The sequence below is a fragment of the Saccopteryx bilineata genome, chromosome 1 (genome assembly GCF_036850765.1).
Source record: "Saccopteryx bilineata isolate mSacBil1 chromosome 1, mSacBil1_pri_phased_curated, whole genome shotgun sequence".
Classification (NCBI taxonomy): Eukaryota; Metazoa; Chordata; class Mammalia; order Chiroptera; family Emballonuridae; genus Saccopteryx; species Saccopteryx bilineata.
In genome coordinates this window covers 311,163,662-311,190,156 of record NC_089490.1, presented here as the reverse complement: position 1 = coordinate 311,190,156, position 26,495 = coordinate 311,163,662, and the positions used below count along the sequence as shown (strand labels likewise).

At 36.4% G+C, this 26,495-nt stretch overlaps 1 protein-coding gene across 1 annotated transcript in view; it reads left to right on the top strand.

The window, feature by feature from the left end:
- Window positions 1–26,495, top strand: part of DDX10 (DEAD-box helicase 10) — a 338,420-nt gene that overhangs the window by 207,531 nt on the left and 104,394 nt on the right. Inside the window, exons 15-16 of the mRNA XM_066247305.1 lie at window positions 1,093–1,254; window positions 15,523–15,579. Coding sequence (XP_066103402.1) covers window positions 1,093–1,254; window positions 15,523–15,579 — 219 coding nt within the window. The remainder of the gene's footprint in view (window positions 1–1,092; window positions 1,255–15,522; window positions 15,580–26,495) is intronic.

Genomic DNA, 26,495 nt, shown 5'->3' with positions numbered 1-26,495 from the left:
GACCTGGCTGCTCATGCGGTGAGCATGTGACCCCATTTGTTGCCACATGTTGAAACTCCGTAGGAATCTCATCTTGAATGACCCGTAGCTACTACATTAATACCTGTGCTGTGTGTGCCTAACAGCTTCCATTTGCCTGCCGGTTCATTAGCAATCTTTCAAAACAGTGGCAGCTACTTAAATCCTTCCAGGTAAAATAAGAGAATCACGTTTGTCTAAATTGTCTAGAGTTTACAGTGTTAGGCCTGGAAGATTATTGAGTCAAATCAACCTTATTTTTCAGACAAGGATGCAGATGCCCAGAGATTAAATAATATGTTCAGGATTGTGCAGTGGGCTGGTGAGAAAACCAGGATATCAAGCCAGGTCTCCCAGTTTCCAGATCAGTGCCATGACTTATATTTCACCTTGTTCCTATCCATACACTGTATTTGTAAAACCATGTAAACCTGAACAGGCCTGTGTACCCAAACTAGTTTTCTCCTTCACACTTAGTTATTTCAGTCTTTCTGTGTTGTACCAGCTGGTATGGATCCATGGATCCATTCTGAGCACGTAAGTGTGCCAGAGCCTGGGTCGGGCTCTGAAAATACACGAGTAAGACATGACTGCCCTCAAGGAGATTCATTCTGGTCAGAAAACCAGGAAGTAAAACAACCCAGTACAGTGAGGAAAGTATTTGGGGTCCACTCAGTGCTGTGGTAGCTGGCAGGGAGGGAGCGCTCTGGGCAGCCTGGCAGTGGCCCCGGGCAGGTCATGTGGAGTTGTGTCGGTGGAATGTAGCCGACTAAGACCACAGCTGGAAATGATGCTGAGGGACTACCTTCTACTTTAAGTGAATTTATGAAATTGCCCCTTAATCTTGCTCTCATTGGGTTAGGTAGCATTGCTTTATCCTAACTAGGACAATCTTTTCTGTGGCTTGTTCACTTTAATTTTAAAGTTTGTTAGAAAGTTAAAGAAATATAGGTAGTAAGACAGAAAGTGTGTGTATGCACTGTTTGAAAATCATCATACAAAGGGAAGTGGTTTTCTGTTGATGTTCCCTGTCTCCTGTCTCATACTTGAATCTTTTTCCTGTCCACACCACAGTTGGTTCAGCAGTGGCCACAGGTGCAGAAATCCGTCTCTAAGGACACTGAGGAAGAGGACGACACTGGTGGTATCAACTTAGATAAAGCAAAGGAAAGACTTCAAGAAGAGGACAAATTTGACAAAGAAGAATACAGGAAGAAAATTAAGGCAAAACATCGGGTAATTTGTCCATCATGATTACTACTTAGTGAAATTTAATATGTTCCTATATATAGCTAAACATTCATTAGATATTTATTAACAATCATATTACTGTCTTTATTGTATTCTCTAGCAGTTCTTTTTCTGTGGCTCTTTTTGTCATTTTATCTATTCCTTCTTTTGATTGGTAGAAGCTTTGTATACTGACTGGTTTCTGAGACTGTCACCTTAATCTGCTTTTGGTTGAGGTGACCCAAATAATATTAATGATGATTTTAAATTGAAGATTTAATTTTGAGATAATTGTAGTTGTACTCTAGTTACTAGAAGTAATGCGGAGAGATTCCATGTGCTCCATATCCATAGTTTGTCACTTTAAGAATGTTATATAAATGCAAGTAGGTATATGTATACTTTCGGGATTAGCTTTTTTCACTCAGCATAATTTGCTGTTGATTCATCCAAGCTGTGCGTATCAGTACTTCATTCTCTCTGTTACTGAGTAGTATTCCATGTAATGGATGTATACAGTTTGTTTCACCAGTTACCAATCTGAGTGACATTGGTGTTGTGTTAAGCTTCAGTTTAATATTTTCATTTTTTCCCATAGCAATTACTTGGTAATGGATATAAAATTAAACTTACTATATTAAAAAAGAAATCTTGAAAGAGAGAGTGCTTCTGTATAAGCATGTGCACTGTTAGCTTTAAACTTGGCAGTTTCCTCTGATCCTTGAAATGGGTTATTCCATTCTGATTACACATGATATTGCTGTTCTTTCACACTACTTAATTTCCATAAAAGTAGATATTTTGCTAGATACATGAATTATTTAATGAAATAAAACATTTACATTTTTAAAAGATATTTCTGCAGGATGCCCCTGAGGTATTGAATGATTTCAGGGTAATACAACATCATATCCAAGAATCATTGATATAATATTAAGTTCTGTATTAAGAAACTTTTAAACCTTTCCATGAGGACATTATTAAATATATCCTAAGAAGGGTTCTTGGAGTTTTTGACTCCTACTTGACCTTGTAACTAATAGCCCAGTAAAACATTTTTAAAAGATCAGCAGTTCTCATTTTTTTAAGAATTGATGCAACTTCACAGTCTCATTTGATGAATAAGAAAAAGTAGATATTGAAGATAGCTTTAGGGATAGAAATGAATTGTGAGAAAGACATTTCAGAAATAGGGAGAACTAATGAACCTGAAAACACTGGTTACAGTTGTTGGGCATTTATGTTATTGAGATAACGAAACATTTCCTGCTTTGTTGCTTTTAGTATAGTACTTCAAATGAAAATTTGATGTTAATAATTTGTGTGTAGTATTTTTAATATTTAATACTAAAATTTTTAATATTAAAAGTGTTGGTAGCTTGTGATGTTTCAGTTCATAGTCTACTTTTGAGTATCCAGTGGAAGATTGATTATAAGAACGTTTTATTCTTTATTTTTAAATTGTATCCAGCAGTAAAAGAAATATGGAGAATTTATGTAAAACAATATTTCCTTTTTGTTTTCCCTTTCACAACCCCCACCCCCCACCATGTGTGGAAGTTACTGCTGTATCCAAAGTGATGGAATACTGTTTCTGAATCCTTTAGAAACTTCTTATCAATTGACTAATTGTACATTTATTACACATTTGTGTGCTAGGCACTACCCTAGGCTGTGAAGATAGAATACTTCAAGTACCTAGATTCCTCTGTCCTCGGGAAGATTATAATTAACTTATACGTACTTAATTATGGACAGTCTGTCACTGCATATACTTTGGGAACCTTTTTTTTTTTACATTAAAATTTTTGAAACGACTAGTATATTCATATTGTTACAAAAGCAGGATCACAAAAATGGCTGGCTTCTGCCATACCTCTTACTCTTATTCATACCTCTTTTTAGGTCACTCTGTTTATTAATTACTGATGCATCCTTCCATTCTCTGTGTATGAATAGGAGTAAGGAGAAATATATATTCTTATTTTCTCCTTTTGTTATGTGAAAGATGCTATATTGTATATAAATTGTTCTGCACATTTCCATTTCCACTTATTTTTAAGCTTTTAAATAATCATTTTCTTATGTTTGTACCATTTTTAAAATGTAGCATATGATTTTAAAACTATCACTGTGATTATCTCATAGTGAGGTTGAACAGCAGTTTTGAAATGGCGTAATTGTGAGAGAAATTGCAAGAACTTTACATACTGGTAGTTTTGAAGTCAGTACCTTTGTAATTAAATTAGATAGTAGGTCTTAAATAAATCAAATGTTATTTTATATAAATTAAGTATATTCTGCACAAGGTTGTAAAGTATTTTTTCATGCCAAGAAGGAAGGAAGGGGCCTGGAGCCACAAAGTGTGGAATAACAAAAGGCTTTATTGAGTACAGAGCACGCATCCCGCCCGGCAAAATTCCCTGGCCCTGAGGAAAGATGGAGGAGATGGAGGCCAGGGAAGTCGCAAGGATTAAACTGCATGGGAGATATTTAAAGGGTCCCTCTAGGGATGTCGAGCTAATATGACGTGGTGAAATCTCACTGGCTGGCAGATGGTCGCTTTTTTCCAAAGGGTTCCTGTGAAGCCTCTTTTGGCGTGCTTGGTTGTAGGCGGTCCTAGCCAAAGTTCGCGGGTCTGGGTTCCCCACATGACCATCCCCCATTATCCACCGACCTTACAAAGGTAACCCATGGCCTACCCTCCATATTGGAGGTTGAAAATATGTAGCATGAAAAAAACAAGGAAATAACTAAAATAGTCTTCTATTAAATTTTAGTATAAATGCTTCTTGACACAAACATGATTATTTTATTGGTATTTTTATCAGTAAATTTGTTATTTACCCATATATGAGGCTTTATTTATGTATCGAATTAGAGAACCTTTCACATTTATGAGCGCTTTCGAATTAGAATATCTATTACACTAGCATATGTAAGACACAATACAGGTGCTAAAATAGGTGATATTCCAAGCTTCCATGGACTGGATTTATGCCTAGAAGACATATAAAGTATTTTCTTAAATGGCAAATTTTAACATTTGATGTAATGTTTGGTAGAAAGTATGGTGGAATACTTACATTTGAATTCTGAGTCTGGCACTACCTAGTTCAACCTGGGATTACTGGTAACCAGTTTGCACTGCATTTTCCTATTCTGAAACTGAGGGAGTAGGAATGGAAGTTAATGGCAGATGATCAGAAAGATAGCATCTGGCTCCGTGTGTAATGGAAAGACATGGGAAGAAAATTATTCCTTCTTTGATAAATGGGATTTAATTTGTAATTTTCCTTGCTGACACAAGTTGAGTTCTTTGCTTAATGATAAGGCTTGTTTCTTTCACCAGTAGAAATGAGTTCTTCCACGGAGTCACAAGAAAAGCATTTCGGGGACTCGCACACGGAAGGATGAGGTAGTGGTAAGATTATTGGAGTAGCTGTAAGGAACTGTCTCCAGGTGCCCAGTATCTCCTCATTCATGACCAGGTGGTTTAGCCGTCGCACAGTGGAATAAGTCTTAGGCCTGGTGAACTTCATTGCCCACCAGGTGAATCAGGATCCAGAACTATAACAGTCTCACCCTGCGCTCTAGTGGTCCAGCATAGTCTCTGATCCTGGCTGTCCTCCAGCCACACTACGCTGCTGCATCCAGGCCTATGCTTGAAGCCCGTCCAAGCTTGGGCCCATGGCTGGTGAGCTTGCATGGCCACTAACGAGCAGGAATGAGTGAACAAATGAATGGGCGAGCTCGTGAAGAAACGTGTGCTACCTAGACAGGTGTGGGGCCAGTGGCCGCTACCATCATGGCCATGCAAGTTCTCATTGGATTTGGGCAGACAGTAAAGAAACAGTGGAGCCAAAAAATGGTGGGCCATTCCATTTATTAAAGTCTCGCACTGGCCAGCAAGCCAACAGGCAGGGAAAACCCTTCTCTTTCATTCAGGGCTCCCAAAGCCCTGACACATACTCCGGTTCCACAACCAGGAGAATCTTCTCCAGTTCCTCCTGGAATCAAAGGCTCACCAGTCTTAGTGGAGCTCCCAAAGCCCCTCAGCTCTGGTCCCCATCTGCACAACTTTCATTCTCTCTGCCAAACTGGCTTCTTCTTCAGCATTCTGCATTCTCTCTGCTCTCCCTGCAAAACTGGCTGGGCCCACAAAGACCGCTCCTCCAGCAAACATTAGCAAAACAATGGCCCCTCCCAAGCAGGAATGCAATTTGCAATTTGCAATCAACTGCCCTGCTCTGAGGGCAAGCACACATATGGCTGCCCTGCACCATATTGTAACAATAAATGTAAGCAAACTTAAAATATACAAATTTTATAAACTCATTTGCTGAACAACAGGCTTTTGTTAAACTTTGATAATGTTACTTTAGGCTTGGGAGAGAGAGGCTTTTCTTTTAAACTAACCAATCTCTGTTCTGGCTCTTTGGGCTTGTGCTGGATCCTCCCTCTATCCCAGGGGTCTGGAACCTTTTTGGCTAAGAGCCATGAACGCCACCTATTTTAAAATGTAATTCCGTGAGAGCCACACAATGACCCATGTACATACGTTACGCATTATCCAATAAAAATTTGGTGTTGTCTTGGAGGACAGCTGTGATTAGCTCCAGCCACCCGCATCCATGAACATGTGCAGTAGGAAATGAATGGATTGTAGTACATGAGAATGTTTTATATTTTTAACGTTATTATTATTTTTATTAAAGATTTGTCTGCAAGCCAGATGCAGCCATCAAAAGAGCCACATCTGGCTCACGAGCCATAGGTTCCCAACCCCTGCTCTATCCAATTCCTTTCCTAGAACTTCTGGGATTCTGTGTCCTTATCTCATCTTACCTTTTCCCAGACTAGACTTCTTCCCCTTACAGTGCCATCTTGGTTCCTAGTGCACATGTGCCCAGTTAAGCATTACTCCTTAGTTATTTTAGTTCTCCCTGCGTAATCTGGGTATGGCCAGGTTGTCTCCCCAGTGATCCTGCTTTGGGAATTAAGTGTTCTCTCAGGAGGATGCGGAGGTCTCCTGTGGAGCTATTAATGCTATAGCTTTCTAGAAAGTCAGTCTTAATGTCCAACTCAGCTCCCTAGTTTATTTGGCTTAATGTCTGATTTCATTTGCTCCATTCTTTTATTAATATTAACTAGCTACCTGTGCTAACACTTCTAGTTCACTTATTTTCCAATGGTTACTAAACTTTTACTTCAAAATCTAAATATATTATTAATCTTGCATAGATTATTTTATTTTAATTGCTCTAACTGAACACATTATTGGTTTTGATGTCATTTTTCCCCCTAATTGAGTAGATTACTTACTATAATGACAATACTTAGTTCTTCTAGCATAAGATTTTATCTTGGGCAACTATAATTATGTTTCCCTTGAAGCTGTCACTTCTAATTTTATTATTTCTATGAAAGTATATGGAGAAGAATTGTATTTCCCTAAACAATACTTGAATTACTCACTTTACGGTCTAGGAATAAGCTTTACATCATGAAGATAGAAAAGGTAAAGAAACATTTGACACAGAATTATGAATGAGCAATGTGCCTGAAAGAATTTAACATTTGAAAAGAAAATTCTATAAAAATCTATACTATAAGCTCATATTTGACATACACTATATTTTAAAAAATGTGTATATTTTCAGTTTTTATAAATTTAGGAATATTCTTTTAGCATGTTCAAAATATAAAATATTTCATGATTATCTTCTATTAAAAGTATAAGGTATTTAATATATAAGTGAACTTAGTCTTAGTAACTGTTTGAAAGTAGTTGTTTGCTCCCACTGTTTAAAATTAACAGCCTTTCACCATAGTTTTGAATACGTACTCAGTCTTGTAATGTAGGACTCAGACATTCTTTTTTTCCTGCCTCTTTTTCTTCCATGTTATAACATCTCTCCTTGCTCATAATTTCATCTACCAAATTCTGAAAGCTTTGTAATTTGTTCTGTGACTCCAGTAAACATATTTCTTACTAAGGATTTAGAAAGTGAGCAATAAGAATTTTAACTAGTTTATAGCAAAAAATAAAAATAAATAAATTACAGCATCAGTAGGAGTATAGTCTTAGCTGTCTGCTTGTTGGAATGGATAGCTACACACCTGGTGGACTTCAGGGGCCCTGTGTGACTGCTTTGGGTTACTTAGCTGCTTTATTTCTCTTCATGAGGCTTCATTGTAGCCACTAAGCATCATTATTTTCTGAGACTATTCTGGTCTTTAGCTTCCCCTATCAATTCATAAGTAACTGTACTTAACTAGGCCTATTACTGTTTTCTCTGCTGAACTTCTTGAAACCATTCATCAGAAGTAAAATTATAGCACAAGGTATAATTTTTGCATATAAAGCCATCAGTAAATTATAAAGGCAAAGACATTACTTTTTCATTGGAAATGATGTGGGTTTTTTTTTTTGTGTGTGTGTGTGTGTGTTTTTTCCTTTATTGAGAAAAAGGGAGGCAGAGTGACAGACTCCCACATGTGCCCTGACCAACATCCACCTGGCAAGTCTCCTACCAGGGGAAGCTCTGCACATCTGGGCTGTTGCTCTGTTGCTCAGCAACCAAGCTATTTTAGCACCTGAGGCTAGGCCATGGAACAGTCCTCAGTGCCCGGGACCAACTTGCTCCAACTAAGCCATAGCTGCTGGAGGGGAAGAAAGAGATAGAGACAAAGGAAAGGGAGAGGGTTGGAGAAGCAGATAGTTGCTTCTCCTATGTGCCCTGACTGGGAATTGAACCCAGGACTTCCACATGCCAGGCCGATGATCTCCATTAAGTCAACCAGCCAGGGCCCATATTATATATTTTTTAATAATTCAGTCAGAGCTGTGAAAGATGGGTCATGGATCACATTACTGAAAGGATTTTGATTTAGTGGAGTGAAAATCTGCTCTGTTGTCTGTCGTCATTCTTAGTTCTGAAAGATTATTTGTATTTAGGGTGATAATATCTACTATAACAGCTAAGAGTTGAGAGAAGCAGTTCATTACAAAGTTCTCTCTCATCCCTAGACATTTACTTTGAGGGCTCTATTCCTTTTGTATTGTGTTTTTAGGTAGCATGGCCATGTCTAAAGACGTGGCTTTGGGCTGCTTGCACACATGAAACATCATTGTTCTGGGTTCCATTTATTACTAGCATGAACATTATAGTAGGTTAGGAAAGAATTAAAGGGACTCTTTAGAAAATCTGTTTTGTTGACACAGAAGTCAGTTGGCCAGCAATCCAGGTATCTTAAACATAAATTTATATGGTAGTCAAGAATGAGGGAAGTGGTAATTAGGCGTCTTAGGGATACTAATAACAAGGACATTAAGTATAACAAGCATTAGTAGCCATTAGTTATTTGGGCCCTGCACTACATGCTTTATATATATTATTGTATTAAATTAAGAAAATTAATTTCTGAAATGAGCTACCTCATTTTACAGATGATAAGTTAAGACTTAGACGGTTCGAGTAATTTGTCCAAGACCGCACAGCTTACAAATAGCAGCTTTGGGACTCTTACAAGGTCTTTCTTACTGGACAGACTTTGGCTTTAACTATTTAGCAATGTTGCTACCTGTCTCAAACCATTAGGCATTCTCTCACAAAGGAGCGCTCTGAAGCAAATAGTAAAGTGGTGGATGGTAACAAGAGGGGAGGATTTTAAAGAAGAAATGACAAGTGATAAAAATTGTTCATGTTTCTAGAGCAAGGAATAAAAATAATTGTGGTTAATAGTTTATAGTTTAGGATCTCATACTAATATCATCTTTCCCTGAATGTTCATTGCATAGATACTCTATATGAAGTTACTAGTATCAGAATCTGTTTTATTGAATTTATTGGGGTGACACTGGTTCACAAAACCATATAGGTCTCAAGTGTGCAACTCAACAAAGGGTCATCTGCACAGTGCATTGAGTGCCCATTTCATATGGTCTTACAAAATTTTGTGAATGTCAGAAATGTCATCTTGAGGGCAAAGGACCAAACATCTAATGCTTGTTCTAAAATGGATTTTATGAATAAAGCTTATTACAGGGGAGGAAAAGAGATCCTCTTTCTCTATAATCCTGTCTCTCCTACTTTCAGTTCTTCCTACTTACCATCACAACTATGTTTATTATAAAAAAGGAGCCAGCCTATTACTGCACTACTTTTGCCTATTGGATATGCCTGCTTATGAGGTTTCTGTTCTTATTCTCATGAGCTTTTAGCATCTTGTGATACTGTTTGGCATCTTAGTACTTGAGCCCTTCTTCATTCCAGCTTTTAAAATGAGATGAATACTCAAAATTGCGTAAATCTTACCAACTGTGTAGCAGCAATTCCTTGAGTTTTTATTATCTCTATTTTTATTAAATTCTTTGTTTTGTGGAATTTTTTAAAATACCACATGGTGTTTGAGAGGTGTGGTTATTATATTGATGGTCAATCACTGGAGTCTGGGGTTAAGGAGCAGGGGTAGATTCTGGTGCCAGTGGAATCGAAGGGTCTGACAAGATTAAGTCATAGACTACGAAGACTGTTATTTTTGCCTATTCATATATACCTAGAGCTTGCCATGGGGCCTGGTGCCTAGCAGCCTAGCAAATATTTGAAAGAATTGATTACTGAATCAGTGTCTTCATGTAAGTTTTTGTACTTGTCTTCATATCCTTGTTGTAGTTGATACAGATTTGTATATTGAAAACTAACTTTTTATGTTGTTTAAATGAAATGATGTTGAATAGATAACAAGTCAGAGAACCTCGTTGTGTTCCAAGTTCCTGGGAGGGTTTTAGATTTATAAGGTTTTGTTTTTGGAGGGGTGGGGGTATATTTCAGGTCAAAAATCTTTGTAATCCTTTTATTCACTTTTGTTGACCACATTTTTATTTATTTATTTTTTATTTTTAGAGGAGAAGAGGCAGAGAAAGACTCCCACATGTGCCTTGACCGGGATCCACCTGGCAAGACCATTAGGGGTGATGCTCTGCCCATATGGGGCATTGCTCTTTTGCAACTGGAACCATTTTTTAGTGCCTGAGGCGGAGGCCATGGAACCATCCTCAGCCTCCAAGGCCAACTTGCTCCAATCAAACCATGGCTGCAGGAGGGGAGGAGAAGAGAGAGAGAGAGAGAGAGAAGTGAGAGGGGCAAAGGTGGAGAAGCAGATGTGCACTTCTCCTGTGTGCCCTGACTGGGAATCGAACCCTGGACATCCACACGCCAGGCCAACGCTCTATCATTGAGCCAACTGGCCAGGGCCTATTTAAATTTTTTTTCTGAAAAAGTGGTTCCTGCAATACTGAAATAAAGATACCATAGATCAAGCATGGCCAACAGTTTTTGCCCCCAGGCCAGATTAGAAAGAAAACTTTTTTCATGGGCTGGATGAAATATTAATATTAAAAAATGTTAAATACAAAAATGATTTATTTAAGTAAATGAAATTTTATTATGTAATTTGTTTATGAATAAATGTGAGTGAAAAAGAATTTAATATACAATATTATTTTAATAAAAATATATTTTAGTAAAAATATAATTACATACCATATAAATATCCAAACTATATCTCAATCAATCAAAACAATATTTAATTAATAGAATGAAGGGGTTATATCGCAATTAAAACAATTATTTCGTTTTACAAACAGCCTGGATATATTTTCAGTTATCAACTGTAGCTACTGTCTGTGCTACAATGCCACTTGATTCAGCACACTTGACCACAAAAATAACAAATTGTTTGACCTTGGGTGCGCACTGGCAAACTCCACCTAAAAGAATGTGGGTTTCACATCGCCGCTAAACATCAAATAGTTCATATCGAGTACAGACGAGTACAAAAGTTGTAAATCTTTATAATGGAATTTTTTTTAAAAAATAAAGAAGTATCGCAAATCCATTCAACCAATTATTGGAAGTTAACCTTAGATTAGTCACATGCGGAATTCTTTTCCACGTATCACTATCTTCTTAAATATCTCTTATTTCCAATAATCAAAGACGCTTCCGCTTCTGAGTAGCTGAGATTTTAAAGTAGTGGAGAATATTAAAAATTTAATCGCGGGCTGCGTAAACTCATTATGTTGGCCATGCCTGCCATAGATGTTCCCTCCTTCTCTGTGTGTCAGCTGGAAACCCAGTTCCTTACCGCACTAACAGAGTTGCTTGAGACTCATTCAAATAGAGTATGGTTCTAACACTTTCTGAAGTATGAGTTATATTTCCAAATCTATAAATTTGAAATATTGCTAAGGAATGAAAATTGTTTAAATACATAATCCTGACTGCTGATTAAATTTATATTTCATGGCACTTTCTTTTTTGGAACAAAGGACGATAGTGTGTGAGAAGCCACAAGAAGTATAATAACATCTATAAGGGGAACATTTTGTATCTTGAAATGTGATTTTTTTGTTCTCCTGTCCTATGTGAATTTTATTTTATTATTGAATTTTATGCTCTTATACTTGATCATTTATAGCATGGCAGAATTAAAGATAAAATGGTGCCTTCTTTTTGTATGGCCTAACATAAATAGCTTTTGGTGCTAATCTATTCTCAAAATGAAATAGAGTATTAAAGGATTTAAAGTATTTGAACCGCATAAAATTAAGGCAGGTGGGGGGAAACCTCAATTACTGAGTCTAATAAAAATCAATTATATTTTCCCCTCAAGTCATTGTACTCCAACCTTTTATCATTATGTCTTGTTATTTATAGCATCTATAATTCAGATACTTATTTTTTAAATTCTTTCCTCACTTAATAAAGGGAAAAAAATTGTACTTTCTTTCCTAAATCCATTTCCCAAATTTTGGATCACCATAATTGTACTTCCTGTTCTCCTCTGTTCAGGTAGAGTGTTAACTTTTAAAAATAATAATGAGAAGTTTTCTAATATTCCTTTTGTTTTACCCAATATTGAAGTTTGATTCTTATTTCTATTCAGTTTCATGTCCAAGTCATGTTCAATTCATATTTTAAAGGTTTTGGATATCTCTCATTTGTCTGAGTCTTATGGCAGAACTCTTAAAAGAAAAGCATTGTCCCATTTGAATGCATATGTGAATTCTGATAGCCAATTGTAATCTAAAGTTTAAAGTATCCATAATGGACTGTAATAATTAATACTGGAGTTCGATAGCACTGGAAAATTGTCAGTGTAATTTTTTGTGCTGTGATTAAATTGGCTGGATGGAAAGCTACAGAATGGAGATTATGTTTACTTGGATAGAATTTCTTTTTTTTTCCTGATGCGAGCATATTGAGGTTATTCTTTGGAACTTTGAAGTGCCATTTTTGAATAGTCTAATGTTTGTGGAGAAGGCCAGCCACTGAATAATTGCAGCAAAAATTTGTTGAGTGTTCAACATAGTTAGTTATCTGTTAAGACAGGAAAAAGTTAATATCCACAAAATGCTAGCAGAAAAAACAATGCTATCAGGATGAAAAGACCAATATGATAGTATACCATTATTGACAGTAAAAGGAAATGCAACATTTATCTAAAACATGTTGGAAGATAGAATCACTAGCATCTACAAAACTAAACACACTTTTCTATGGAGGAGTGAAGGGTGCTGGACCTACACCTGTGCTGGGACTGAGGTAGTCGGAGACATTGGCTCCACAGACACAGTCATAGTCTCAGGTCATCACTTACTGGCTGTGTGACAAAGACAAGCTACTTACTCATTTTGGTCTTCAATTTTTTCATATATAAAATGGGAATAACAATACCGCACAGTTTTGTTAGCAGATTTAAAAATATATGTAAATTACCTAGCACACTGCTGATGTCTATTAATTCAGAGCTATTACTGTTATTTGGAAAGTAACAATAGGCATGTGCTACTGAGCATATACATTCTTACAAAAATAAAATTTTATTACTTTCTAATTATTTGATGTTTTTTATGTTTAAGCAGCGCAATGCTTGAAAGTCACTGTGATCTTTGTGGACTAACATAAAATACTCCTCTGCTTAATTTTACCTTCCAAAATGTGAAAACTTTTTTTTTGTAGAAGATAGAATTAAATTGTGTGTGTGTGTGTGAAAGAGAGAAGAGATAAAATTACAAATACATGCACCCACACACTAGAGCTCTCTCTCAAATTAAGCACAATTATAATCGTTTTAAATGCTTTAATATTTTGCTACTTTCATTTATTTTGTAGTGTGCTAATGACCATAGAAAATCAGTAATTGGTACCATCTTTTATGAAAAATTTGGGTACAAATGTTTGGAAACTGCCATCCATTACTTTTTTCCTCCCACAAATCAAGGAAACATTGAGATCCTTTTACTTTAGAGGCAGAATGACTTGTCATTTCTTTAGAGAACCAGTTATTAAAGTCACATCTGTTAAAGCTTCAAACCCCAATGTTTTGATTTTTATTAGAATGTATTGGAAAAAGAACTAGACTTGGCATATAGAGACTCAGGTTTGACTGACAATGAATAAGTCATGTTCTGAGTTTTTGTTTCTTCATCTTTCCTTTTCCTCTGACCTTGGTCCTAGAACTTTCAGGTAACCTTTAGAATATACTACTGTATAATTGTACATTTTTAAAGCTTGACCTGCCCTATTAGTTGTATGTTTTATTTTTATTTATTCATTTAATTTTTTAAAGTGAGAGGCGGGGAGGCAGAGACAAACTCTCACATTTGCTCCAGTCAGGATCCACCTAGCAAGCCCCCCACCAGGGTGCTTTGCCTGTCTGGGGCCACTGCTCTGTTGTGCGGCATCCGAACTACTTTAGCACCTGAGGGGAGGCAGTAGAGCCATCCTCAGTGTGTGGGGCCAGCTTTGCTTGAACTATTCGAGCTATGGCTGCAGCAGGAGAAGAGAGAGAGAAAAGGGGAAAGGGTGGAAAAGCAGATGGTCACTTCTTCTGTGTGCCCGGACCGGGAATTGAACCTGGGACTTCCACATGCCAGGCCGATGCTCTGCTACTGAGCTAACCAGCCAGGGCCAGTTGTATGTTTTATTAGAAAGTCAAAGTGACACTGATTTTCCTCAGAACTGGGGTAGAGAAAGAATAATAAGCACAAAAAGTCATAAATTAACATTAGGCATTAGGGTGTGACACATTCACAGTTGCCATTTGAATTTAATATTTGTTAGTTTCACTTAGAATTTAGCTTTTATACTGTGTAGTCTGAAACTATAGAAAGTGAGTCTCAAGTCTGTGAACTCTCCTCTTCTTTGCGACTTTCAACATTTATGTTCTGACTTTGTTATAAGGGAGTCTAAACCTAGATAAGGTAGTTAGTAGCAATTGCCTGTCCTTCTCAATGCCATAAGCACAGAGCAACCTCAGGTCTGTTCAGAGTGTGTATTAGAATTGGCTTTTGAATCTGGAGAAAGCTATGTATATATAAAGCATAATGGTAATGATAGACTACCCAAATTTAGAAAACTTGTTAATTCTCATGTTAATGGATGTTTAATGTAATGGTGAATCATGGTTGCCAGTTTCATATTACTTCATTAAAAGAAAATTTAAAAAACCCCACAAATTGTTAGCTATGAACTATGGATTGAGAATAGCCTTTTTATTATGCTAAGACTTTATTCATAAAGAGGAAAAGAGGTTTAGCTGGGTCAGTTTGTTTTAGATTTTACTATTGTACATATTTTTTTACTTATTTTAAAAATGTATTGTTGTATTTTCTATTTTATGATCATTGGAAAACTAATGGGGGAATTACAAAGCAATTTAATAAAATAATATGCTTTATAAGAATGATCTTTTATTGTTTTTTTGTTGGAGAAAATATTGCCACTTTTCTGAGAACCTGAAAGTTCAAGATTTCATATTCTTATAAATTCTATGTTTAGATAGAGGAAAAGGGAACTAGTAAATATTGCATTTTTTTAAATTTTAATAGCCAGCATTGATAGTATACTTACATATATTCCTAATTTTGCTAAATACTTTTGCATGTTATTTTATATAATGCTTTTATGGAATATGCATTCCTATTATCTCCATGTTTAGGTGAGAAAATGAGACAGAATAATGATAGCTTGCTTAGAATTGCACAGCTAGTAGTGGTAGAAATGAGATTTGATTCCAGATCTGTCTGACACATACTTAATGATTACAAATATGTACGCCAATCTTACAAATATTTATTCAGTAATGAATGAAAAATAAATGTCATAACATTTGGCTTAAAAAAAGCTATTATGCTTCTGTAGTCTGTTTTATACCTAATGGACGGAAGTTTGTATGGTGCTAATTTTCCCCCTCTTCTTGTAGGAAAAAAGACTGAAAGAAAGGGAAGCCAGAAGAGAGGCCAGTAAGAGACAAGCAACGGTAAGGGTTTATATAAATATATATTTATTTATTTATTATTTAGAAATTACATTTAATGCGGTGACATTAGTCCACAGGAACAACTAGGTTTCAGGTGTACATTTCCATAGTATGTGAAATATTCATTGCATTGTGTGCCCATCACCCAAAGTTAAACCACTATGCATCACTGTATACACTGCTCACAAAAATTAGGGGGTCAGGGAATGTGCAGATACTTCAGTACTTTCAGCCTTTTGTATAGTGCATCTTCACCAATCAAATAAAAGTTGGTTTGCATATCGTTTGCATAATCAAACAACTTTCTCTGAGTTGTTTGCTTTTCTGATGTTCTTGTTTAATAAAAATAGACAAATGCTTCTTTTTTATTGCTTCATATTCACTTTGAAATATCCCCTAAATTTTGTGAGCAGTATATTTGGCCCCCTTTACTACCCTACCCCCAACACCTCTTCCTCTGGTAACCACCTCACTTTTGTCTATGTCTGTGAGTCTCAGTTTTCTATCCCACCTAAGTATGAAATCATATAGTTCTTAGCTTTTTCTGATTTACTTATTTTGCTTAGCATAATATTCTCAAGGTCCATCCATATTGTTGCAAATGGTGATATGTCATCATTTCTTATGGCTGAGTAGTATTCCATTGTATATATGTACCACATATACTTTATCCAGTCCTCTGTCCAGGGACACTTTGATTGCTTCCATATCTTGGCTACTATGAATAATGCTGCTATGAACATGGGGTGCATGTGTTATTTTGTACCAACGTTGTCGAGTTTTAGATACTCAGTAGAAGGATTGCTGGGTCATGTGCTAGCTCTGTTCTTAATTTTTTTGAGGAATTGCCATACTGTCTTCTATAATGGCTGCACCAGTTTACATTCCCACCAACAGTGGATGAGGGTTCCTTTTTCTCCACAACCTCTCCAACACTTGTTATCACCTGTCTTGTTGATAACAGCCAATCCAACAGGTGTGAGGTGGTATCTCATTATATGATAGTTTTGATTTGCATTTCTCTAATAGCTAGTGAAGATGAGCATGTTTTCATATATCTGTTGGCCATTTGTATGTTTTATTGGGAGATGTGTCTGTTCAGGTCCTCTTCTCATTTTTTAATTGGATATTTTGCTAGTTTGTTGCTGAGCTTTGTGAGTTCTTTATGTATTTTGGATAGTAACCCTTGATCAGAGCTGTTTGTAAATATCTCCCATTTGGTTCACTGCTTTTTGTTTGGTTTTCAGTTTCTTTTGCTGTGCAGAAGCTTCTTAGTGTATATCATCCTATTCATTTATTTTTGCTTTTACTTGCCTTGCCATTGGGGTTAATTCATAGAGTGTTCTCTACAACCAATATCCATAAGTTTAGGGTTTATATTTTAATAAGGAAGTGTTTATAACTGAATGGATTTAAATTCTCTTCTTTTCCATCTCCTTTTTATATTTATTTATCTATCATGACATTCTAATTGGATTTAAGTCTGTGTGTGCATGTCATTTACTTTTTTACATTAATTTGTTTTCCTCTGTGATACAGGATGAAAAGTGCTTAAGGTTGTTTATTGGCCTTTGCCCTGCTACTCCACAACCTTTTTTCATTATACATTGTGCGTATTAAATATAGGAGATGGTTAGTGTGGGCCAGACCTGATAGGGTTTTAAGCTATATCATCTTTAGACTTGGTAGAAGGCCTACGTGAGCCCAACCTGATAATAGATAACTGAATTATTGGTTGCTTCAGCTCGACTACTAGAATCTAGAGGAAAAGCTGTCTGTATCGCCCACCTTCACTGTATGTAAACAAGTTTTAGCAAGTATATATGTACAGTTCCCCTCAATATATATGTACAACAGTAAACACCACCCATGTGCAGCAATAATTTTTATCTGGTGTGTTTGATACCAAGAAATGTTCAGCTTCTACATTCTGAGGACATTTTGGAGAAATGATTTTCTAGAACCAGGGCCCAGGAACGTAGGTCATTTCTCGTGTTGTACCTCTTTGTGCCGTGCCTGACTAGCCATGGTTTCTCTTGGGTGGTTAGCAGAGATCTGACTCCCTTGCATGAGCCATAGCACACAGGGAACAAGTCAGAGATAAGTCACGTTATAGTTTTGGAGTGGAAAGTAATCACTCTACAGTGTAAGATGAAAAGACTGCTTATGTTCAGTATTTAATTTAACTGTGTCTTCAAAGGTGCCTGAAAGCGAAGCTATAGTGTGTACAGCCTGACTACTAAATCAAGTGTGGATTCTGCATGTGGTTTTACAGTGCACACATGAACTGTTGTGGCGTGGACAGGAGATCTTAGGGCTGTAGTGGGGAAAATCTAAATTTAAGAAGGAAACCTTAAATCTAATGAAAGCATTTGATATTTATGAATGAATATTGCATGCACACACAAAAACACCTATATTTCACTAAGAAGCTCTCATTTTTGCATATAAAGTTATAAAATGAAAGTTATACTCTGAGGCCAAAAGAAAACCCTGTTACTGTATTTCCATTGTGTGTGTATTACTAAATATGTTTTGATTTTTTAAGATTTGTTGGTACTGTATGCCTTATCTTTCATAGTGTTTAAGCCATAAGAAGTTGCTCTCACCCTTGAGTCTGCTGTGCCTCTTTTATTTCCTCACACATCAGTGTGTGCATTTGCTTTTGGTACTGTGTACTGTGCCTGCTGGGACTACCCAGATGAGAACTGTGATGGCCAGCAGTGTTTGCTCTTTCCCTGCGGCAGATCTCTGTGAACTCCCAGCCAAACCCCCACCCTTATACTTGCTGGATGTGTTTGTTTTCTAACATTTAAGGAAGGAGGACTTGACTGTCATGAGGATGTCTCATTTCTGTATACCCACCAAGGATTGTACTGGGAACAAATAGAAGAGGCTGTCTTGGTGGCATGGCTTTGCTGCTCAGCAGAAGCCGCCCATAGACAAAGGCTGTATGTTACTATCTCTCAGAATAGTTGAGCTGCCTCCATCTCACAACCTGTCTGAGTGCTCAAGGACAGCAGCCTCTTGTAAGAGTGCTATTAGCAGAGGGATGAGTGGATGGGTTGTGGCCGGGACTCAAACGTTCCTTGAGACACCAAGGACGGCAGCAGTGGCAGCTTCAGGCTGACTGACAGAGCCCTAGGAATTAGCTTAGAATCAGCCTTTTTACACCAAGCTTCTTTTCAAGTGAAAGTGACAGGGGATAAAGATCCCCATGGTTTTTCAGGTGCCTGTTTAGAAATAGACCCAGAAATTATTATTTGGAGAGACCCTGTAGAAGTTCTGTGGTATTGAAGAAGAAATAAATGATGTCAATGATAAGGTTTCCTGTTGTTGTGTGTGTGTGTGCTTTAAATGATGGATGTGATAGTTTTAGAGTATACTTTGTCCTCTCTTTAATATATATATATATTAAAACATAATCATGGCCCTGGCTGGTTGGCTCAGTGGTAGAGCATCGGCCTGGCTTGCAGAAGTCCCGGGTTCGACTTCCAGCCAGGGCACACAGGAGAAGCGCCCATCTGCTTCTCCACCCCTCCCCCTCTCCTTCCTCTCTGTCTCTTTCTACCCCTCCCGCAGCCGAGGCTCCATTGGAGCAAAGATGGCCCGGGCACTGGGGATGGCTCCTTGGCCTCTGCCCCAGACGCTAGAGTGGCTCTGGTCGCAACAGAGTGACGCCCTGGAGGGGCAGAGCATCACCCCCTGGTGGGCAGAGCGTTGCCCCCTGGTGGGCGTGCCGGGTGGATCCCGGTCGGGCGCATGCGGGAGTTTGTCTGACTGTCTGTCTCTCCCCGTTTCCAGCTTCAGAAAAATACCAAAAAAAAAAAAAAAAAACCAAACCCAAAAACCCCACAAACATAATCATGTGTGATGTGAGGCTTTGCCTTCTGAGGCCCTTTGGTCAGCTTCAATCTAAAATATCCTTCAGTCATTGAACATGTAAGATTTCCAAATGGTGCTTTAGTGGTGAAAGAAAGTGGTATTTATAGACTTTTTATACCAGGAAGTGTAGTCCTACCCATTTATAGCTATTTTTAGAAATCAGTGTATACAAATGAAAGTGGGAGAAAGGGACTCACACAGCTGTCTTTGTGCCCTGTTTTGTGCTTCTGTCAGCAAATATGTTTATAAAAAGGACACAATATATATTTTTTAATTGGAAAAAGTATTTGGATAAAAATTAGTGGAGTTATATTTATTTCCAAGAAAAGAGATGATGAGTTTTCAATTTTATAAATGATGGTTGGTGGTTATCTTTTCCCTGACATAGAAAATATTCCTAAGAAAATTGCTTTAAAGTCTAAACACAGCAAAATGAAGTTGTAATGAACCTCTCAGGAGTTAGATACAATTTTTGTTAAGTAGATCTAAGATCTGCCAAGAATATATAATATGCAGTGTCAGGAGTAGGAGAGAAATACGAATTTTAAACTTTGGGTTTTCTGGATATCCAGTGTTCAGTGGTTTGGGAGATAGATGTCTTTTGGGTATCAAAACTGTAGCAGAGAAGTATTTGAACTACACAGTAGACTTTTACTTTAGCTGACAAGATGTTTTGTATGTTCCTATAACTTAGAAATTTTAAAGTGAGATATGAAAAAATAGGTGTAGCAGTGATCAATAGACCGCATTGCTTTTTGGTTTTAGGGAGGTTATGTAATCCTGGAAATATAACTTTATCTCATTATCCAGCTAGATTTCCTCCTGTTACTTTTTTGATGGTCGTAAGTGCTTGTACCAGCCTCTGGTGGCTGGAAGGATTTTGCAGAAATGTAAAGAAAGGAACAACAGTGCTTGAAACTTGAGGAAATAGATCCCCAGAAATATCTCAATGCTGTTACTTTTGAAAAGAAAGTAGAACTTATTTTTTAAAAATATGAGATAAAACAACACTGAGCATGAAGGAAAGTATGTCTAAGTGCTTAGAGACACTTAAACACTAGAAAATTAAGCATTGCTTTGAATATATTACAGATGATCCTTATGATTCTGATTTTGTAGGTGTGGGAAAATGATATTAAAATAACTAAGATTATGTCATACATTTAAGGTTGACGTTTTATAGTTGTACATTTTAACTTTTTTTTTTCTGTTTGGTTTCTACTGCATTTTTATTTTAGTGATCCTGGGGTACTACTGACAATAGTAGTTTTAGAAAATAGTGTTTGGGTTACCTAAGGTGGTCTACCTAAGGATAGGAGATACAAAGAAATAGAAATTGTATAGTTTTAGAACATGAATAGGCCTGAGAGAGATGGTCTGGAGTAGTTTCCTAATGTCCCAGTCTATAACTTCTGGCTTACCAGTAGTTTCATAAAGCAAAGCTAAATTTATTCATTTTGTGATAGAACCTTCTATTTTTTTTGGCTCTGGAATGTCCTTTTAATAATGATTTTAAAAATAATCATGACTTGATAAAGTAAAAGCTCTATCCTTTTAAATCTTTTTTGAAATTTTTTGGTCCATAAAATTTAAGATTAGTGGGGCGGGGCCTCTACTAATCTATTCTTATAGTTTTAGGATAGTACTTCGAGTGACTTAGGGGTTTTGTGAGGATACTTTGGGGCACACCTTCTCTCTCCCCCCCCCCCCCAGGAGACAGTAGGGTTTTTGGGGCAAGGTTCTATGCTCCCATTTTGTTATTAATCAGAGAAACTATTTTTTCTCTATGTATACTGAGCTTCCAGAGAAGCTCTTATTTGAAACAATGTTTCTACTTAAATCCATACATACATGCTTAATATTTTAAGAGTACCCAAATAAATTAAGGCTACAAGCAAGTAAATGACTTATTCATTGTCCCTGGTTTCTGGTGGCAGAACTGGCTTGTGTACTTGGGCTCCCTGAATCTTCATCCCCTGTTATTGTCATTGCCTCGTGCTGTTTATGTTTGTAACTTTTTACCTCTTCTGTTTTCTTTCTTAAAAACCAAACCTGATCTACGCTACATGGGCTAACAACTACTCAGAAAAGTACCAATAGCAAATATGTTGAGTAAGGAGAGAACTCGGAACTGGGACTAGAAAGCAGGCTGGTTCTAGATTGCTGGGTGACCTTGGGCACGTCCTTTTCCTTTCTGAGCTTTGGATGGTATATGTGGCATGGTCATCTTTAATCACGTTTATATTGTGACCCCACACAATCTTGATCTGAGCCAAGTTGTATAACAGAAAGTAGGAATTATACTCTATGTAATTCTCAATGTAAGTCCTCAGCCTTTTTCAGTATTTGTGAATCACTATTTTTTCTTACTGTAGGCTTATTTACTTAAAGGATTCTCTCTTGTCATAGAGCTACAAATGGACATTGATAAATGTTGGTTATGGTCACATCTAACTTTTCTAGATCTTAAGCCTTCTGTTTTTTATTGGGAGTATTTTATTGACTAACATCATGGAAATGTTTTCCATTTTGGAAGGAAAGTTTTCCTCCCCGCTCCTTCCTCCCTCCCTCCCTCCCTCCCTCCCTCCCTCCCTCCCTCCCTCCCTCCCTCCTTTCCTTCTTTCTTTCATCATTTCATTTCATTTCATTTCACTTCATAATACTGAAATGTTACTGGTCTCTTTCTTTGTTCTTAGTACAGTTAGGATTCCAAAGGCTCTAGAGCAGTGTTTCCCAACCTTTTTTGTGCCATGCCCCACCTTAACCTTTCTAAAATTTTTATGTCCCCCCCTATGTAACATACATAATTTTTAACATTAAAAAATTGATTTGTTCACTTAATAAACAGAAATGATAGGTTCTAGGAAGAAATCACTATGAAATTGTTAACAAAACGCAGTAAGTAAAATTTCAAAACATATAATAAAAAACAGAAATTTAAATTCCAAGTAATTTTAATACAGATTTTTCTATATTAATTTATTATTTTAATTTAGTGTGATCCTTGCGCTTGCTGCTTGCTGCACAGAGATTTTATATTAGGTTCCAATTTGGTTAGCTTTAGTCTCAAGTCTCCACGTTGTGTTATATCCAGCCGATTTCTTTTTTTTACCAGTAAATCATTTACGGCACTAAATCCACATTCAGCTAAAAATGAAGATGGAAACGGTAGCAATAGTTTTCTTGCACATTTGGTTGAATTTGGGTATTTGATTTCTGTTTCCTCACAAAGCCATGCCATCGCTCCTTTTATATTAAATAAAACTTTAACTGACTCATCATTTTGCAATTCTGCGAGTTCTTCTTGATACTGCATATTTGATTTATTAGACAAATCCACTAACATTGGCTGCATCATCCATGTTGGGAAATCAATTTGTTTTAAATCAGAAAATCTTTCTTTTAAATCAGCCAATAGAATATTCAAATGATTGACAATAACAAGTAAAGCAGTATCAGTTACTTCACATTTTTGGAGCCAATGAAACTGTTTAAAGTTTTTGTTGTTAATATGTTTCTGACATAACTCAATATCCTTAATGAAAACAAATATCTTTTGCTTTTGCATCGACAAGAGTTTTATTTGTCCCTTGAAGTTGCTTATTTAATATATTTAGTTTTTCAAAGATATTGGCTAAATAACTCACAAATGCTTTACCATCTATTGTTAACAGATACTTCATTTCAGGTTTGTCGCTTAAAAAATCACTAAGAGTATCAAACAGTTCCATAAATCTTTTCAAACAGTTTCCTTTAGATAGCCATCTTACTTCAGTATGAAGTAAAAGTCTCACATGGTCTTCATTTTGTTCTTCACAAAATAGCTTGAAAAGACGCTCACATTTGGCACTAGCTTAAATAGCATTAACACACTTTATTACTGTATGTAATACTTCATTCATAACAGGCGAGATGTTTTTAGCTACAAGTTTTCCCTATGAATAACACAATGCACAAGAATCATTTCTGGATTCGCATCTTTCATCAATTTTAAGCAGCCATTTTTCTTGCCCATCATATTGGGAGCACCATCTGCAACACAAGATGTTATCTTTTTCATTGGTATATCATTGACATCTAAGTAGTTTTTTAGCTTATTATATATATCTTTGGAGGTAGTGGTACTTTCTAATCTTTTACAGAACAACATTTCTTCAGAAAATGTCCTTTATCAATATATCTTACGTAAGTTATCAATACTGCCTCACTGTCTCTCAAAATTGATTCATCCATTTACAAGGAGAATTTTCTTGTTTTCAGCTTTTCAATAAGTTGTTTTTCAATATCCTCACTCATTTCATCTATTCTTCTGCTAACAGAATTGGTACTGAGTGGCATAGCTTTTACATCTTTGTCATCTTTTTCAAGAACCGTTTTAAGAAATGCTAATATTGACGGTTTTATTAAATTCTCTCCTATAGTGTGATTTTCTCCAGTTTTAGCGATGAATAAAGAAATTTGATAACTAGCCTCAAGAACACGATTATTAGTTGAAGTATGAGCAGTAAATAGAGACTTTAATGTTCTTTTTTCAAAATTTTTCTTTAAAGTTTTAAAGTAACTCAAATCTGAATTAATATGAGCACTATGTTTCGCCTTCAAATGCGCCTCAAGACGACCTCATTTCATTGATTCATTGGTCAAGCATTGCTGGCATAAAAGACAAAAAGGAATTTGCTCATCGTGAACAGCGGGTATGAACCCAAATTTTAAATATTCCTCTGAATATTGACGAGTTTTTGTCTTGCTTGCACCACTCATTTTACTATGGGCTATAATAAAAATAAGATCAATTAAAAACTAATATTAAAATATATGTTAAAATATATTCAATGTGACATAGAGTAAACGTATACTAAAAATTCATATTTATTTAAATGTATATAACACATTTACTACACTACCACCGCAAATCAAAAGGTATCTATATTTTTTCCACTTGACAAAATTTTCTGGAAAGTTATGCTTCTAAAATTAAAATTGTCATGCATGCACTATTATAGCCCCAATAATATTTATAAAATATTATTGCTTTCTAGCCCCGATGCAAGAAGTACTTAATAAAGAGTTTAATATTGATAAAAATAAAATCAAATACTTACCAATTATATCTATGCAATATATATATGTATATTTATTAAATCAACGAGCTTTTACAACAGTTTTGACTGACACTTATTTCAAATTAACACCAACTGAATGATGTGAAACACTACAGAGGTTGCGATGGGCCAATTAGGTGAGAATAACTGCGTTGTTTAGTGAGTTTTTAAAACGTCCGGGGTTCCCCGCGGCAGATGGCATGCTCCGCGGTGAACCCAGGACGAAGTTTACTTGATGATGCCAATCACCCAGTTGATATTTTGGTCTCGTCAAACGAAATTATACTTAATAATTATTTACTGCAATTATTTAAGAATTGCATTTTTTGTTAAATTTGGCACTGATATCTAGCATTGCATTTAAATGGCCCGGGGCGAAAGAGTTAAAGTCGTGTGGAGTCCATTTTCAAATTGCCCCCCTTAACTATCGAATTGCCCCCCTGCGGGGCGTGGGCCCCACGTCGGGAAACACTGCTCTAGAGGATCAGTTTGTTTTAAACAGCTTTTGATAAAATTAAAAACAAGATAACAGAAACATAAGTTTGTTTATAGTCCCAATTCCCAGGGAGGCAAAGGTGCTCCCTAAAAGTAAATTGCTCTCTCATTTGAAGAGACTGAACTCTTCCAGGGCACCTTTTGCTGCCTTGACACAATCACTTATTTAATAGTGCTCTAAATGAGCCATTCAGTTTCTCTGAACAAACAGCTCAAATAATACCTTGCTTTAGTACTAAAATAAGACCCATTATGCTGCCCTTGTACATTTTAAATAAACAACACTGGGCCTTTTTGATGATGTGCTTTTTTCCCTTTAATATCTACCTAAGTTAGCAATGAAAATACAAGCAAGTTTAGCTTTTACTGTATTTGAGCTGTTGGTTTGGTTTGCTTGAAGGTGTGTAGTAGTTTCTTTCTTTCTCTCCTCACCCAACCCTCTTTATAATGAAGAAGGGGATTATGAATTTGAACTTTTAACAATCTTGGGTTATTTAAGAGGTACTTTCAGTGTTCCCGTCAGAAAATTGTCCTTCTCTAGTCAAGAAGGTAAAGGTAACTGTGGGAGAAGGGATAGTGCCTTTCATGGTATCATCTGCATGCAAATACATGCTGTTCTATTAAGGCTCAGCTTACTGAGATTTCCCTGCAGTATTTTTCTGACGTTCTCAGACATAGTGGACTCCTGCTTTTATAAATCCTATTCCAGTATCCTGTATAAAGCATCTGATAGCACTTATCTGGGTAGTGTCTGTCTTTCCTGCGCAGCTCTAAGTCTTGTTCTTTATATCCCTGTCACAGTGCTTGCTAAGTAATAAGCACTTCATAAATACATATTTGAATGAAGGGGTGAATGAATGGCTTAAAGAGATACAGAACACAGACTTAAAATTGAAAAGTATTTTTCATTGGGTAAAATATACATAGCATAAAATTGACTATTTTAACCATTTTAAGTGTATTATTTGGCATTAATGACAGAAACATTGTTGTACAACTACCACCACTACCCATTTCCAGAATTTTCTCATTATCCTAAACTGAAACTCTATGCTTATTAAACAGTAATTCTCTATTCCCACCTCTCCCCGGAGCACAAACTTTTAAAAGAGAACACTTTTATATCCCAAACAATTATTCAGCAGTGCAGAAATGAAGACCCACGATGAATAGATGATTCTTACAAGGTGTCACAGTTAAATAAGAGCAAAACTGGGCTAGCCCGGGTCTTTGAGTGGTCTTCATTCTACCTTAACTCTCCCATGTAATAATATAGGAAATGCCAAAGAGCACTAAATGTAGTTTAAAGTTTTTTTAGATTTATTTTACTTAAGGTGTCACATGTAAAACAATTTTAAATTTATACCACTTTCAGTCAATCTCAACACTTACTAAAGGCTGTGTATCCCAAGTAACACTGAAAGTTTCAGTAGA